Source organism: Tachysurus fulvidraco, chromosome 26 (genome assembly GCF_022655615.1).
Source record: "Tachysurus fulvidraco isolate hzauxx_2018 chromosome 26, HZAU_PFXX_2.0, whole genome shotgun sequence".
Taxonomy (NCBI): Eukaryota; Metazoa; Chordata; class Actinopteri; order Siluriformes; family Bagridae; genus Tachysurus; species Tachysurus fulvidraco.
Genome location: NC_062543.1, coordinates 15,028,758 through 15,045,680, shown reverse-complemented (window position 1 = coordinate 15,045,680; position 16,923 = coordinate 15,028,758). Strand labels below are relative to the sequence as shown.

Sequence of the window (16,923 nt, the reverse complement as noted above, 5' to 3'; positions counted from 1 at the left end):
AACAAATAAAAAATGATCACAAACAAAACAAAAACGATCACAACATATGCTATCTATAACTTAACCTATCACAGACAATAGGAACATTTTGACAGGATTGTCCGAAGGTGACATTTACCATCAGCCACCTAGCACGCCTTATTAGCTACGTGCTAACAACATCTTCAGTACAAAGCAGAGAGCAACATCAATAAACATCAACTTTGACCTCTGACGTGGTTAATTCGCATATTCATAGGTTTCCGACTTTTGTACTTCAGGCTATATTGGAAGTTTCTTTGACAATCATTACTTTTCATAGATTATATACTCATGCTAATTGATTTTTTTTGTGCGATTTGCAGCATTTTTGGTGATTTCAGAAGGAGGAATGTGACAGACATGTGTGTGTGTGTTACATAACTAAGACTCCGTATAGAACTTCTTTATATTTCTCCACAAATATTGATTCATGTTGACGTTGGCTCTCAGAAGATCCGTCTTTATTGACACATCTTGACTGAAATAACAACCCTAATGCTATACACACTCTATCCTCCCCATGCTCATACTCTACTAAAGCGACGCGGTGGTTACAACAATATCCTGGTTCATTTGCAACAGAAAACCGAAAGCTTCTAAAAATAACCACCTCTGAGAGGAAATCTATTTCTCAAAGCGTATATATCTGCATGGTTCGCTTGTTTGCTGCTTACTTATGTCTTCACAGCTGGGTATCATAGCAACAGTGTTTACAAGGAAGTGCTAACGCTGCTTAAACACAAACATACAAACACACATACAAACACAATTGTATTTTAGATAGAAAGCGTGTAGGACAGATCGTTTCCTTTTGATAGTACCACAGGATTTGGAAATGTTTTGCGCGAAGACCTACAAAAAAACATGAAAACCAGAAGAAAAAAAAATGCAGCAGATTAGCCGATAGTTGCTTCGTGTCGTGTTCTGTTTACTTCATGAAACAGGAATCGGTTACATCCGTTAGGAATTAGAAATTTATAACGCTAGCGTGTCAGAACCTCAGCTCAAGCTACCCAAAGATGAAGCTTAGTTAGTTACTTCATGATCAAATAAACCAGACTGCATCGACGATTAGACTCCAAATCTACACGTGAATCTCACCACGCCACAGCAAATACCTAGAAATCCTATTACTTGTTCTCGTTGTCATGGATACATCTCAGAATGTTTTCACAGTTTTTATTCTGAGCAAGTTCTCGACTGGATCGGCGTTAATACAGCAATCACACACCCACCTCCTGGATTTCCAGTCTTCTTCCGTTCGTCCATCCGATTCCACGTCATCCCTCCTCCCGTCTTCATTCCAGTCTTCCATTTCCTTCCTTAAACACTTCTCTTATCTGGCCAGGATTCCTGAGGAATTCCTTTGGCCTGATTAATCTTCCTTCCTTCTTCACACACACTTCCTTCAACAACCGAAAATAAAAAGAGAAGAAGAAGAAACAGTAAAACAACATTTGTCGAGACATTTTTAGCAGCTCCAACATCTGCACGGTGTTTCCAGGTGTTCTAACAGGCGGATTGTAGGACATCCTGTCTGAGACCCCAAAAGGTTTGCTAATACTTCAGGCTCACAGCACTGTCTCCCCCTTCACCAAATCAAAACCAATAAAGCAAAATAAATACATGCCTCACCAGAAGGCAAAACCTTCACTGCACGGCATTCACTTAGTTTCATCTCGTCTGTGAGAAACATTCAGCTTAGTTTCAGCCAGGTTATTATGAGCCTGGGGTCAGAGCGCAAGGTCAGCCATAGTGAGGCACCCCTAGAGCAGGTGAGGTTAAGGGCCTTGATCAAGGACCCAACGTTGATGTCTCAGCGGCTTGTGAGCTTGAACCCCGACCTGACCAGTAAACCAAAGCCTTAACAACTGAACCATCACGTCCTCATATAAAGCCCTCATTCCTATACCATTGCAGCACATTAGGACATTGGGCATGTCCAGTTAATCCAAAAATTACCTACAAATTACTCTGATCAGAATGAAGCTGTGCAATAATAATAATAATAATAATAATAATAATAATAATAATAATAATAATAATAATAATAATAATAATAATCCTGCAAGAGCGGGGCACGGTCGCTTAGTGGTTAGCACATTCGCCTCACACCTCCAGGGTCGGGGGTTCGATTCCCGCCTCCGCCTTGTGTGTCTGGAGTTTGCATGTTCTCCCCGTGTCTCGGGGGTTTCCTCCGGGTACTCCGGTTTCCTCCACGGTCCAAAGACATGCATGGTAGGTTGGTTGGCGTCTCTGGAAAATTGCCCGTTGTGTGTGTGTGCCCTGTGATGGGTTGGCACTCCATCCAGGTGTATCCTGCCTCGATGCCCGATGACGCCTGAGATAGGCACAGGCTCCCTGTGACCCGAGAAGTTCAGATAAGCGGTAGGAAATGCATGAATGAATGAATGAATCCTGCAAGAGTTAAATTGAATGCATCACATTCTTAAGGCGGAGCAGTGAATAAATTCAGTGTTAGACTGCCATCTGCTGGTTGGTTTTTGAACTAAATATTTTTTTTATAAAGATGGTAAAAAAAACTTGTGTTTTACAAATTAACATTATTATAGAACGATGATTAAACACGTGGAGTCTCACAACGTTAGATTTTGAAGATGATGCAGGACTTCTGGTTTCCTGAGTGTTAACTGTGTCGTTGTCTGATCAACACTGAATCTACCCAAGTGGAAAGCTGGGTAGATTGTGTGCTGACCCAAGGTGATGTGGTAGTTAGTGAGCGTTCACCAAGAACATCACCAACGAGTTCAGCTGCTATCTGCAAGAGGGTGAAAAAATGAAACCGTTCAGTGAAACAGTTCCAAAATCATCGCTCGGTTAATTCTGGACAATCCATTCAGTGTGATCTGGTTCGGTCAAAAACAATATAAAGGACTTTGTGCAGTTTGTACTTTTATTGGACATGTGCTCACCCTAGCTATGTTTCTCCTCAATAAGCAAATTTTGACAGTAAAAAAAATTAATTAAATAAATAAATAGATAGATAGATAGATAGATAGATAGATAGATAGATAGATAGATAGATAGATAGATAGATAGATAGATAGATACATTCATGATAGTCAGTGTTTGCATAAAAAATGTATACTATTTCTAATCACTAACCTAGCTTTTAAATAAATGTTCTTGAATAGGTTTGACTGCTTTCCAACACTAATTGTTTTTTTTTTCCTAGAATTTTTAAATCTTTAAAATTTTTATGTTTGAAAAAAATTCTGTTTTTCTTCCCTAAACATCCTGTTTTTAACCAAACAATAAACTGAACCAGATCAAGTACCTTATATTTTGAACAAAAGGTGCTCAATAAATATTCAAATATTTAACTCATATTTTTAATAAAAAAAACTAAACTACTACTACTAATAATAATAATAATAATAACAATAATAACACAGTGTCCTATTACTATTCTAGCTTTATGTGTGCATATTGTTTAGCTGGTTTCTCCTTAATCGAAATGTATTTATGGATAAATTTTGTGATTCAGCTCATCATCAAAGTGGGCGACAACATTTACAATTGACATTAGAAACACCACGACAGTCAAGGACAACATTCAGTATAATTGTTAATATAAAACGTTACAATATCCATCATGATAATGCAGAGTGTTGTTGCTGCTGGTGTGCAGGTATATTGTATTTATATTCATATATAAAAATCCTTTCGTATCCATGTTCTGTTAAAACAACAGTACTTTTACTTTGTATTGCTATTCACTTTAGGCTCATACTAATACAGACAGTAGGCATTTACCTTGTATGCAAATTCCATATTAGCATACAAACGTCAACGTCTCCTCAGTTCTTCTTCTGAAGCTCATATTCCCATAAACATCTCTCAGTTCTCGGAGGTTCTGGCTATTTCGAGTGATTACTACTGTATTGTTTTATTATTAATATTTGAAATCTGAACACACTTTGTCTCCTGCGGTTACATGATCCAGATCTGGAGGTGAGCCCTTGGTTCTGATTTGTGTTTTTTTTCTTAAGTTTCACTTTTCTTTCTGGTGCACTGAAAGTTTCCTATCAAAGCTAATGAATTAAAGGATGGCTTTTTATTCTGTGATGAAAATAATTGAAGAGCTGATTAGAAGCCTGTAAATTACCATGAGAGCTCATCTGAATCAATTTGTGTATAATTGCATTTCCTAGACATGGAGCCTGATATATTTGATATGATTTATGAAGAGGACCCAACTTGGTAAGTTCAAAGGAGAAAAATACACAGATAAATAAATTAATAAAAAAACTCATTAAGTATATATTTAGACTGGACATTTGGGGTGGTGCTGTACATGTACTACATTTGGGGCCGCGTTGGACATTTGGTACATTTCTGATGTTGCTGGACATTTGGAACATTTGGGGTGGTTCTGTACATGTACTACATTTGGGACGGTGTTGGACATTTGGGATGTGGCTGGACATTTGGGTTGTTGCTGGACATTTGGGATTTTGCTGGACATTTGGTATATTTAGGATGTTGCTGGACATTTGGTACATTTCTGATGTTGCTGGACATTTGGTACATTTAGGATGTTGCTGGACATTTGGGATGTTGCTGGACATTTGGTACATTTATGATGTTGCTGGACATTTGATACATTTCTGATATTGCTTGACATTTGGTACATTTGGGATTTCGCTGGATATTTGGGATGTTGCTGGACATTTGGTATATTTAGGATGTTACTGGACATTTGGGATGTTGCTGGACATTTGGTACATTTCTGATTTTGCTGGACATTTAGTACATTTCTGATGTTGCTGGACATTTGGGATTTTGCTGGACATTTCTGATGTTGCTGGCCATTTGGGACGGTGTCTGTCATTTGCAAAATGACCAACAATGTGTTTGAAATTTTGGATGCTTTAGGATATATTGGACATTTGTGAAATTGAGAGACGTGCGGTAGATTCGGCAATTTTAGAGATAGTCAGACATTTGGGATGTTTAATGATGCACTGAGACTTTTTACCAAAATGTTCTTAATTTTCTTTTTTTTTTGGAATGCGGTGAACATTTTTGTAAATTTAATTGTGTGTCAGACATTTGCAAAGCTTAGCAATGTGTGAATATCTTGATAAATGAATGACGCTCTGGCCAAATTGACCTGGAGACATTTATGTAGGAAACACGTCGCTGTTTACAAAATCCCGCGCATGCGCAGCACCACTTATCTCGCCTCATGACATGACATGACGTCTGAATGTATATTTAACGATAAATTCTGACTCAACAAAACGTTTAAACGGTTAAATAGTCAAAAGTAAGAATTTCTGAAACGTCTATTTAGTGTTATGCTGTTTTACTTGTACTTTTAATCGACTAGCCAAAGGAGCTAAGCTACACAGAGCGAGGCGGTAAATAAATAAACCGTCTAAACTTAATAAACTTGTGTAAACATTTCGAGGTGACATTTCTGATAAAAACATTATTTACAGTCTACAGTACTGGGAGCTGGTGGACGGTGTTTGGTACACGCCATTTCACTTTGAGTTCATACCGGAAGTGGCGTTGAACATACCGGAAGTGATGTTGAACAACCAAGAAGTGTTGCACACAATGTCGATCAATTCAGAGACCAAAGATGTACAGGTAGGAAAAAGAAACAAACAAACAAGCTGTAACAGAGATTCTACACAACTTGTCCTGTTGATGTGTGTTATAAAGCTGTTGTGTCCTTGTTACGAACAGAAACCGTTGATTAGTTTCCTGTAACAGCACTTTACTGTAAGGCTACAAGGCTATAAACTCATTAATATACTCATTTAAAGATGGTGCCATTACTTTAGGGAGCACTGAACTACAGGGACGTGCTGCGTAAAGGCAGGAAATGTAACCACAAACTTTAAAAACTAAAGACGAAGTAAGACACTGCTTCGTCACTCAGCTTTGACTGACACCCGAAAATAATATAAAACATACAGTGGGAATTTAATACTCTGTTCAAACTGAATAAACCCTGCGTTATAAACTCTGTGTGTCTGATCTCTGATCTGTGTGTCTGATCTGTGTGTCTGATCTGTGTGTCTGATCTGTGTGTCTGATCTGTGTGTCTGATCTGTGATCTGTGTGTCTGATCTGTGTGTCTGATCCCTGATCTGTGTGTCTGATCTGTGTGTCTGATCTGTGTGTCTGATCTCTGATCTGTGTGTCTGATCTCTGATCTGTGTGTCTGATCTCTGATCTGTGTGTCTGATCTGTGTGTCTGATCTGTGTGTCTGATCTGTGATCTGTGTGTCTGATCTGTGTGTCTGATCTGTGATCTGTGTGTCTGATCTGTGTGTCTGATCTGTGATCTGTGTGTCTGATCTGTGATCTGTGTGTCTGATCTGTGATCTGTGTGTCTGATCTGTGATCTGTGTGTCTGATCTGTGATCTGTGTGTCTGATCTGTGATCTGTGTGTCTGATCTCTGATCTGTGTGTCTGATCTCTGATCTGTGTGTCTGATCTGTGTGTCTGATCTCTGATCTGTGTGTCTGATCTGTGTGTCTGATCTCTGATCTGTGTGTCTGATTTGTGTGTCTGATCTCTGATCTGTGTGTCTGATCTGTGTGTCTGATCTCTGATCTGTGTGTCTGATCTGTGTGTCTGATCTCTGATCTGTGTGTCTGATCTCTGATCTGTGTGTCTGATCTGTGTGTCTGATCTGTGTGTCTGATCTCTGATCTGTGAGTCTGATCTGTGTGTCTGATCTGTGTGTCTGATCTCTGATCTGTGAGTCTGATCTGTGTGTCTGATCTGTGTGTCTGATCTGTGAGTCTGATCTGTGTGTCTGATCTGTGTGTCTGATCTGTGTGTCTGATCTGTGTGTCTGATCTGTGTGTCTGATCTGTGTGTCTGATCTGTGTGTCTGATCTCCCAACAGACTGATGACTGGACACAAGAAAATAGTGTCAACACTAATGACAACTGGGAACATTCAATGGTAAAGTTTATATTACCGTTTACCATATCATTTTTTTAGTCTATACATTTTAATAGTTTATTGGATAGTAAACTCTCTCTGTCTCTGTCTCTCTCTGTCTCTGTCTCTCTCTCTCTCTCTCTCTCTGTCTCTCTCTCACTCTCTCTTTCTCTCTGTCTCTCACTCTCTGTCTCTCTTTCTCACTCTCTCTTTCTCTGTGTGTCTCTGTCTCTCTGTATCTCTCTCTCTGTCTCTGTCTCTCTCTGTCTCTCTCTGTCTCTGTCTCTGTAATTCTCTGTATCTCTCTGTCTTTCTCTCTCTCTCTCTCTCTCTCTCTCTCTCTCTCTCTCTCTCTCTCTCTCTCTCTCTCTCTCTCTCTCTCTCTCTCTCTCTCTCTCTCTCTCTCTCTCTCTCTCTCTCTCTCTCTCTCTCTCTCTCTCTCTCTCCCTCTCCCTCTCCCTCTCTCTAGCGTGTCCTGGTGGAACAGAACAACGAGCTGACAGAGGAGTGCGAGTCTCTACAGAAACAGCAGGCTGACGAAGAGTCTGAATACAAGAGTCAGATAGAAAATTTGAAGAAGTTGAGAGATGACAAGAAGCGACAACATCAGGTCCGGTCTCCCGTCTCAGATTCACCGAGAATCAGGAAACATTTGAAAACCTTTATAAAAGTCTCTTTTGTCGCTTTTGTTTGTGCTTGTATCCTGATCTGCTCGTTCCAGCCTGGATAGAGTTGATCGATTGATCGATCGATTGATTGATTGATTTGATTTGTTGGGATCGGTCCAGGTTCTTCTGGATAAGATCGAGTCCGTGCGTTTGAAATTGGAGCTAAACAGCAGTAAGACTTCAAGGAAAAACTTCAGTGCCAAAGTCGAGGAGCTCACGGCCGAGAAGGATCAAAAGCTGGAGGCGGTGAAAAGGTGAGGAGAAGGAAAAAAGGGGCAGTGTGTCGATCTTGTGTTTGTGTTCAGTGTTAATCTGTGTGTGTGTGTGTGTGTGTGTGTGTGTGTGTGTGTGTGTGTGTGTGTGTGTGTGTTAGATTGACCCAAGAACTGGAGGAGTTAGATGGGAGACTGAATTTGCTTACAGAGGAGCAGAAACACGACAAGTAAGACTTTTTTGGAAAACGACAACATGACCAGCGACATGTTCAACATTTCCCCAAAACGCAAGCCAGTGAATATGAGGAGACGCTCAAGAAAATGTTCCAGTGATACAGTTTATGGCATAAAATACTCAGAAGTGTGTGTGTTTGTGTGTGTTTGTGTGTGTGTGTGTGTGTGTGTGTGTGTGTGTGTGTGTGTGTGTGTGTGTGTGTGTGTGTGTGTGTTACAGGCTTTCTTGGGAGCAAGAGATTGCTGCTTTGCTTCAGGAGGCACAGAGTCTCTCTAAACAAGTTGAAGAATCCAATCAGGCAGCTCTGAAGGATGAGGTCAGCAAAGCAAAGAGAAAAGTTTGCTATATATCAGACACATTAGATGATTATTGGATGAACGATGTGTGTGTGTGTGTGTGTGTGTGTGTGTGTGTGTGTGTGTGTGTGTGTGTGTGTGTGTGTGTGTAGAGGGCTGCTCTAGAGTCTGAGCGAGAGCTGGCCGTTTCTCAGGTAGAAGACTGGATTGCAGAAGCTGAACGATATCTAAGCACTCTCAGGTAAGAGTGATGAAAATTCCTAACTGTGTGTGTGTGTGTGTGTGTGTGTGTGTGTGTGTGTGTGTTTTAACATGTCATCTGCTCTGTGGTCAGGTCAGACACTTCACCCAAGAGCAAGCTGCAGCAAAATGAATGGGAGAAAAATGTGGCGATGGTTCGCAGCAGATTGGGGAAACTACAGGTGAGCGGTGAGGCTGATACCCCTGAGGCTGATACCCCTGAGGCTGATACCCCTGAGGGTGATACCCCTGAGGCTGATACCCCTGAGGCTGATACCCCTGATGGTTTAAGATGTTTAATCGTGGTTATACCTGTGTTGATTTTTTCAGTCATCGTATAATGAAAACCTTAAGCAGCTTCTCCAGGGGAAAGAACTGGACAGTTTGCCTAAAATCCTCCCTCCTCTTCTCCCCCACATCCCCATGGTGAGTGTTAGTGTGTTTGTTTCTGTCTGGTGTGTAACTACATTTAGTGTATTAAACTATCTCTCTCTCTCTCTCTCTGTCTCTCTCTCTCTCTCTGTCTCTCTCTCTCTCTCTCTCTCTCTCTCTGTCTGTCTCTAGATCGATTTGCTAAATTTCACGACATACACTGCGATCCACCCACCAGTGACCCAGCCACAGTTTCACCCCGCCCGTAGACACACACCCCCTCCGCTTTCTGCACACAACCCAGCGGCATTCGCACCACACACCCTGGAGCAGAACATGCCCCCCATCCGCCCCCCTACCAGGACCAACACCCACCCTACATATACTTTACCGTACACTGCTGTCCCTGCAGCCCCGGTGGTTAGTCTCGCACCAGGGGCCTCGGCAAGACTCCCCGCCTCCCAGGCTCTACCGTCAAACCCACAACCTGCAGGCAAGCTGGACAAACTGTTGGAGAAACTGGGCACACAGTTCCCACAATGCACCAGGTGTTAAGAGATTACAGGTTCTATAGTTTGAATGCTTGTTTTTATTCTGCAACTGTTTCTCATCATGTGTGTGTGTGTGTGTTAGAGCTCAGATCATGGGGGTGTTGCAGCAGGTTAAGAGTGAACGTGGCACCATGGCTGGAATGTCTGTAGAGGACATCAAACAACAAGTGGAACAGAAACTGAGTGAACGGCTGGTAAGCAAACTTTAAACATAACGAGATTTTAGAATCGTCTGTAGTCCATAAAAACTTTTTTTTTATTTGTGTACATTTGTGTATTTGTGTTTATTTATTACACTAGCTGCAAAAATGAAAGTGTTTATTAACTCTGTGTGTGTGTGAACTGTTAGTATTCATTTCTTGTTTATAAACACACCCCTTTCTGTCTCAGGCTCCAGGCCCCATAGCGCCCCCTGCAGGCTCCAGACACTCCCACAGACCTCAGGTCCATGTTCCCAGTGCTCACAGCTTCCAGGTCAGAGGCCCACAGGTTGCTCTTCACACCATGGTACGTCTACTAAACACATTCACATCAAGAAGAAGCATTAATAACGAAATAAAGATATGAGCTTTACTGGGGTGGAACACACGTCGGGTCGTGTTCCAATACTGTTCTGCTCTTTGTTAGAAGTTCATTAGTTTATCACAAGACTGTAAACATGGGCTGTTTGCACGTACAGTACATTAGTCAAGTCCTTTTATACTGAATACATCAACTGCATATACGGTATTTTCCGCATTATAAGGCGCAGTCTCAATTACGGGGTCTATTTCTGTCCTTAACCCATACATAAGGCGCACCGCATCATAAGGCGCACCGCATTATAAGGCACACCGTATTATAAGGCGCATGCTAAAACATACGGTCTACAAAAAAAGGTAACAGAAGCAAAACCGTGAGTTTAGCTGAACTTTATTCTACTATTTAACAACACACACTATTTTTTAATCAATCTTCTCCCACAAATCCATCAAAGTCCTCATCTACTGTGTTTTCTTAACTTCTTAACTACATTTTCTTGCTTCCTCCACTCCCGAACCATAGATACATCGATGTCGAATTCTTTCAGCTGCTCTATTCCCATTTACAACCGCGTAAGTGATAGCCCATAGTTTGTATTGTGCCTCGTAAGCATCTGATTTTTATTGGCGGATGACAAACCGACTTAAGGTGCATTTACCACCACCTACTGGACTGAAGTGTGGAGCGCATAATGGTTAGGAAGAAACAAATGTTGTTATGTAACATACGGGTAGTTATACTGTACCTACCGGAGGCGTGGCGGAGGTAAGCGTACGTACTGTACGTATTACGTAATGTCCTCTGATTGGTTTATCGCTGCCAGCGTACGTAGTGTACGTATTACGTCCCTGTGTCAGCGGGAAACGGTCCGACAGTCAATCAAGCGGAGCGCTTACCAAAGTCACACAACAACATTTTATTATTAGGCACACGGCCGATTTTTGAGAAAATTTAAGGCCTTTAGATGCGCCCTTTAGTGCGGAATATACTGTGTATATATATTTTTTTTTCTCCCTTCCATCAGGCAGCGCCGTCTGTACGCAAACTGTGTTTAATGTGTCAGAACCACGTAGAACCAGGAACCCAATACATCACACACTGCCCTCATACGCTGCACAGAGAGGTGGGTGTGTATCTCTACGGCAGGATTATCGATTATTTAAAACACGTTTGTTGTTTTTTTTTGAGAAAAATTATCACTGGTCTGTATTTTTTTATGTTTTAGTGCATCAGTGTGTGGCTGCAGTCAAGCAAGAACAACTCCTGTCCTTTCTGTCCCAGCAAATAAACCCCATGCGGCTCTTTCTTTCACACGCATCTCTGCTGCTGCGTCACGTTTACAGATACGGCGCGTCATCAACGCCGAGGGATTTCTACAAGATATTTGTAGAAATATTCCTTTTTTTACCTGAATCCAATCAGGAGATTTATGTTATGTTAAACTCTCTGTAATGGAATTCTGTTTATTATTATTTTTTAATAAATTTATAAGTAATGTTTCTTGTATTTTCTTGTTTGTTTTTGAACATGGTTTTGTTGTAATAAGCCTTGATTGATTAGCCTTGATTGATTAGCCTTGATTGATTAGCCTTGAGTGCAAGTTACCGTCCAGGTAAAACACTCTGACTTTAAGACTCCGTTCACATATAAACTGTTACCTGGGAATTAACCAGGGCGCTAAATGTAAACACGAAGGCAGGGATGATAGTTGAAATGTTAGCAAAATGTGTGAGTTAAGTTTCAACATAAGGAAGAAAATATCAACATTCATTCATTCATTCATTCATTCATTTTCTACCGCTTATCCGAACTTCTCGGGTCACGGGGAGCCTGTGCCTATCTCAGGCGTCATCTGGCATCGAGGCAGGATACACCCTGGACGAAGTACCAACCCATCACAGGGCACACACACACTCTCATTCACTCACACACACACACTACGGACAATTTTCCAGAGATGCCAATCAACCTACCATGCATGTCTTTGGACCGGGGGAGGAAATCTGTACGTAGAAAGCAAGATATGAGATATGACACCTACAATCCAGTGGAGACACTGATAAAAAATGTGTCTCCTGGTCAAATGCCTTTGGTCTTATTTAAAAGGCACTCAGGTCTCAGTCTCAGATCTGTCTTTTTAAATATATATTTTATTTTGCATCATTATATCACATGGATGTTGGAGCTGACATACAATCTCATGCATGAATGCGTTCATGTGCGAGTGTGAGAATGCGAGTCCTGGCAGAAGCCGAGTTTAGGCCTGAATGGCCTGGGCGACCGACTCAAAGAAAGACCGGAGTTTGGCTCTCAGGGTCGCCATGTAGGGCTCGATTTGGCCTTGGAGCTGGGTGGTGTGGGGTGCCAGCTTTCCCTTGACGTCCTCGATGGCCTTCAGCATGTGCTCCTTGTACTCATCAGCCACGGGACTGGCCAGCTTTCCCCACACAGCCTCGACAATAGGGGCAAGCTTGGTCTTGGTCTCCTCAATGTTGGTGTCCACTTCTGCCTTGAGGTAATCGATCATCAGCCATGAAGTCATGGAAGATGGTGATGAGACGCTTGACATCCTCATCCAGGTGCTTCTCGATGGCTTGGCGCAGCTCAGCAAGTTGTGGCTCCACTTTGGCATAAAGGTCATCCAGTTCTCTTAGGAAGTAGCTTACAGCCAGGGCTACATGAAACAACTGGTTGCCAAAGGGGAACAGGGGCCTGAGGGGGAAAAAACATAATTCCCAAAGAAGTAGTCAAAGTTCTCTGTGAACTTCAACCTTAGGAGAAGAAACAGAGAAAATTGGAGGTCGCACAAATCTACGCCCAAGTACTTGCTCAAGAACTCATTGTACATTTGGTTGCTTCACATCATAGTGAATAAGCTTACTCAGTTAAGCGGAGCAAAACAACAGGGTTTGTCTGGTTTGTGATAATGTGTGGCTTACTTGTACTGCTTGTAATTGTCTCTGTTCAGGTGCTCTAGGGCTTTGTAGGCCTGTTCCTTCACCTGGGTCAGGTAGACCGAGGCAGCTGCCTTGTAGTGCTCCAGCTGGGTGGGAGCATCGGCCTGCAGGGTGCGGGCATGACAGCCTGGGGACAAACAAAATGTCTGTTAGGCCTGAACTGGTTCTGGGGATGTAGTAGCTCAGTGGTTAAGGTGTTGGGCTACTGATTGGAAGGTCATGCGTTTGAACCCCAAGGTCCACCAAGCTGCCACTGCTGGGCCCCTGAGCAAGGCCCTTAACCCTCAGTTGCTCAGTTGTAAGTCATTCTGGATAAGGATGTCTGCTAAATGCCGTAAATGTAAATGTTCTGGAAGGAGTGCAAGTTAACTATAAATGGTAGTGTGATGAATGAACATCCCTCACTAGGATGACATCATAATGTATAGCGTTACTCTACCCTGTCAGTCAGAGCGATTCTAGCCAATCATGGGCCTACAAATGGAGTACAGATAGTACTGACATTGTTCAACTGCCTTGGTAGCAAATTGTGCTTATTTCATTCATCTGCTAGCAAATGTGTTGTGTGATTAGCACAGCATGAACCAAGAGGACTTTACATCTAACCAGTGACAGAAAATAAACATTTGTAGTAAACCTCAGGTGAACTGGTACAGCATAAACACACAAAGGAAGGCAAAGTCGGACAGACGGAGAGTTGCAGACCAACGAAACTCACCCAAAGCCAAGAGGAGGGTCAGGGCAAGAGCTACGACTTTCATAATGACGCCTAGGAAAGGATCCAAATAAAAATACATTTAAGAAACCAGACAATTACAACAAGAAATCCTTAAATTAAAACAATATTAATATGGAGCACCAGTTATACACCAGGAAAACAAGTGCTTTAGAGGTTTAAGACTAGAAACGTAATAGAAGTACAGATTAAATGTTAGTAATTTGCTCTCTGAAAGAACATCGTTAAATAAAGTTGTTACAGTCGCTCCTTCAGCCTCCTGTACGTCAGCTCTTACCTTAGTGGTGACGGATCCCCAACTGTAGAGATGCAGAGTTTATATATACACCTGAATCTGTGTGTGTGTGTGTGTGTGTGTGTGTGTGTGTGTGTGTGTGTGTGTGTGTGTGTGTGTGTGAATCAGTTGAACTCCAGACTCTCCTACATGAAAGGCTGAAGTTCGAAGTTTACGCTCCTGAATCACAGAATAATATCTGCCATGTTTATAAGCTCAGTGAGCGCTCGCAAGACGTCAGAGGTAATAGATGAATCGGAAGAATATTCAATATCACCAATCATACATACACACACACACACACACACACACATAGAATGCATGCGTCAAAAGTCACTACGAGGCAACGACTTTGATTCAAGTGTTTATTTAGTTCATTAGTTTATCACAAGACTGTAAACATGGGCTGTTTGCATGTACAGTACATTAGTCAAGTACTTTTATACTGAATAAATCAATTGTGTATATATATATTTTTTCTCCCCTCCATCAGGCAGCGCCGTCTGGATGCAAACTGTGTTTAATGTGTCAGAACCACGTAGAACCCGGGACCCAATACATCACACACTGCCCTCATACGCTGCACAGAGAGGTGGGTGTGTATCTCTACGGCAAGATTATCGATTATTTAAAACACGTTTTTTTGGAGAAAAATCATCACTGGTCTGTATTTTTTTATGTTTTATAAAGAATCAGACCCTGATGTACATAGAAAGCAAGATATGACATGAGATCTGACACCTACAATCCAGTGGAGACACTGATAAAAAATGTGTCTCCTGGTCAAATGTCTACATTTCAAGGCTAAATGTATGAGCGATTGGATAAATTGTCACAGGTAACCTGACACTGTCCCAGGATTTGAGAATGAAAAAGGTGTTAACTGAGGTGTTAATATAATTTTTCATACTGTATAAATTTTCTTTGGTCTTGTTTAAAAGTCACTCAGGTCTCAGTCTCAGATTTGTCTTTTTAAATATATATTTTATTTTGCATGCATGAATACGTTCATGTGCGAGTGTGAGAATGCGAGTCCTGGCAGAAGCAGTGTTTAGGCCTGAATGGCCTGGGCGACGGACTCATAGAAAGACTGGAATTTGGCTCTCAGGGTCTCCATATAGGGCTCGATTTGGCCTTGGAGCTGGGTGGTGTAGGGTGCCAGCTTTCCCTTGACATCCTCGATGGCCTTCAGCATGTGCTCTTTGTATTCATCAGCCACGGGGCTGGCCAGGTCCTTCAGGTTCTGTAGCCTTTCTGCGAGCTTTCCACGCACAGCCTCGACAATAGGGGCAAGCTTGGTCTTGGTCTCCTCAATGTTGGTGTCCACTTTGGCCTTCAGGTCATCGAGGGCAGGCTGAAGCTTCTGGCGAAGAGCATTGATCTCCTTCTGATTATCAACCATGTAGTCACGGAAGATGGGGATGAGACGCTCGCCATACTCGTCCAGGTGCTTCTCGATGGCTTGGCGCAGCTCAGCACGGTGTGGCTCTACTTTGGCATGAAGGTCATCCAGTTCTTTTAGGAAGTAATTGTACACAGCCTGGGTTCCCTCAACCAACTGGGTGGCAAAGGGTTTCAGTGGGGTGGAGGTGGAATCACCATTTTTCTGCAGCTTCTCAATGAGCTCTGTTAATGTCAACCTCAGGAGGAGAAGAAAGAGAGAAGATTGGAGGTTGCACAAATGTATCCCTAAGTACTTGCTCAAGAATTCTGCCATTGTACATTTGGTTGCTTCACATCATAGTGAATAAACTTACTCAGTTAAGCGAAGCAAAACAACAGGGTTTGGCTTACTTGTAATCGCCTTCATCCGGGTCCAAAAAGAACTTTTCGTCCCGGTACCTCACCTGGGCCGGGTAGACAACTGCCCCATCGTGCACCAGGTGGGTGGGAGCATCGGCCTGCAGGGTGCGGGCATGACAGCCTGGGGACAAACAAAATGTCTGTTAGGCCTGAACTGGTTCTGGAAGGAGTGCAAGTTACCTACAAATGGTAGTGTAATGAATGAACATCCTGCACTAGGATGACATCATAATGTATAGCGTTACTCTACCCTGTCAGTCAGAGCGATTCTAGCCAATCATGGGCCTACAAATGGAGGACAGATAGTACTGACATTGTTCAACTGCCTTGGTAGCAAATCCTGCCTATTTCATTCATCTGCTAGCAAATGCATTGTGTGATTAGCACAGCATGAACCAAGAGGACTTTACATCTAACCAGTGACAGAAAATAAACATTTGTAGTAAACCTCAGGTGAACTGGTACAGCATAAACACACAAAGGAAGGCAAAGTCGGACAGACGGAGAGTTGCAGACCAACGAGACTCACCCAAAGCCAAGAGGAGGGTCAGGGCAAGAGCTACGACTTTCATAATGACACCTAGGAAAGGATTCAAATATAAATACATTTAAGAAACCAGACAATTACAACAAGAAATCCTTAAATAAAAACAATATTAATATGGAGCACCAGTTACACACCAGCCAAACAAGTGCTTTAGAGGTTTAAGACTAGAAACATAATAGAAGTACAGATTAAATGTTAGTAATTTTCTCTCTGAAAGAACATCGTTAAATAAAGTTGTTACAGTCGCTCCTTCAGCCTCCTGTACGTCAGCTCTTACCTTAGTGGTGACGGATCCCCAACTGTAGAGATGCAGAGTTTATATATACACCTGAATCTGTGTGTGTGTGTGTGTGTGTGTGTGTGTGTGTGTGTGTGTGTGTGTGTGTGTGTGTGTGTGTGTGTGTGTGAACCAGTTGAACTCCAGACCTCCTACATGGAAGGCTGAAGTTCGAAGGTTACACACACATAGAATGCATGCATCAAAAGTCACTACGAGGCAACGACTTTGATTCAAATGTTTATTTATAAGTTCATTAGTTTATCACAAGACT

General features: G+C 42.1%; 2 protein-coding genes and 1 pseudogene across 5 annotated transcripts; 1 reads left to right on the top strand and 2 right to left on the bottom strand.

The window, feature by feature from the left end:
- Nucleotides 1–4,183: 4,183 nt before the first annotated feature.
- rnf214 (ring finger protein 214) lies at nucleotides 4,184–11,561 on the top strand. Of its 4 annotated transcripts, none has more exons than XM_027178121.2 (15): nucleotides 4,184–4,245; nucleotides 5,490–5,643; nucleotides 6,918–6,977; nucleotides 7,426–7,566; nucleotides 7,745–7,878; nucleotides 7,998–8,066; nucleotides 8,294–8,390; nucleotides 8,523–8,611; nucleotides 8,705–8,792; nucleotides 8,941–9,036; nucleotides 9,175–9,530; nucleotides 9,616–9,727; nucleotides 9,924–10,007; nucleotides 11,080–11,178; nucleotides 11,281–11,561. In XM_027178121.2, exons 1-15 carry the CDS (start codon nucleotides 4,199–4,201, stop codon nucleotides 11,341–11,343), a joined length of 1,689 nt encoding a protein of 562 aa, XP_027033922.2. In that variant the 5' UTR covers nucleotides 4,184–4,198; the 3' UTR covers nucleotides 11,344–11,561. The 4 variants fall into 4 exon arrangements, with proteins under 4 accessions (XP_027033922.2, XP_027033921.2, XP_047665504.1 ...); XM_027178120.2 differs by having other exon boundaries at nucleotides 9,924–10,040; XM_047809548.1 differs by lacking the exon at nucleotides 4,184–4,245 and adding an exon at nucleotides 5,190–5,314 and having other exon boundaries at nucleotides 9,924–10,040.
- A 624-nt stretch (nucleotides 11,562–12,185) lies between these two features.
- On the bottom strand, nucleotides 12,186–16,621 carry LOC113662930 (annotated as a pseudogene).
- On the bottom strand, nucleotides 14,374–16,751 carry LOC113662929 (apolipoprotein A-I-like). The gene is made up of 4 exons (XM_027178122.2): nucleotides 16,650–16,751; nucleotides 16,355–16,405; nucleotides 15,817–15,946; nucleotides 14,374–15,662 (listed from the first exon to the last, which is right to left on the bottom strand). Exons 2-4 carry the CDS (start codon nucleotides 16,395–16,397, stop codon nucleotides 15,074–15,076), a joined length of 762 nt encoding a protein of 253 aa, XP_027033923.2. The 5' UTR covers nucleotides 16,398–16,405; nucleotides 16,650–16,751; the 3' UTR covers nucleotides 14,374–15,073.
- Nucleotides 16,752–16,923: the final 172 nt, after the last annotated feature.

Excerpts from the sequence above, each read along its gene's own strand:
- rnf214 (XM_027178120.2), top strand. The coding sequence starts at position 4,199 with ATGGAGCCTGATATATTTGATATGATTTATGAAGAGGACCCAACTTG. Across the intron at positions 5,644-6,917 it reads CAGAGACCAAAGATGTACAG|ACTGATGACTGGACACAAGA; the intron begins GTAGGAAAAAGA and ends ATCTCCCAACAG. Across the intron at positions 8,612-8,704 it reads CGATATCTAAGCACTCTCAG|GTCAGACACTTCACCCAAGA; the intron begins GTAAGAGTGATG and ends CTCTGTGGTCAG.
- LOC113662929 (XM_027178122.2), bottom strand. The coding sequence starts at position 16,397 with ATGAAAGTCGTAGCTCTTGCCCTGACCCTCCTCTTGGCTTTGG. Across the intron at positions 15,947-16,354 it reads GACCCTCCTCTTGGCTTTGG|GCTGTCATGCCCGCACCCTG; the intron begins GTGAGTCTCGTT and ends GTTTGTCCCCAG. Across the intron at positions 15,663-15,816 it reads CCGGATGAAGGCGATTACAA|GTTGACATTAACAGAGCTCA; the intron begins GTAAGCCAAACC and ends TCTCCTCCTGAG.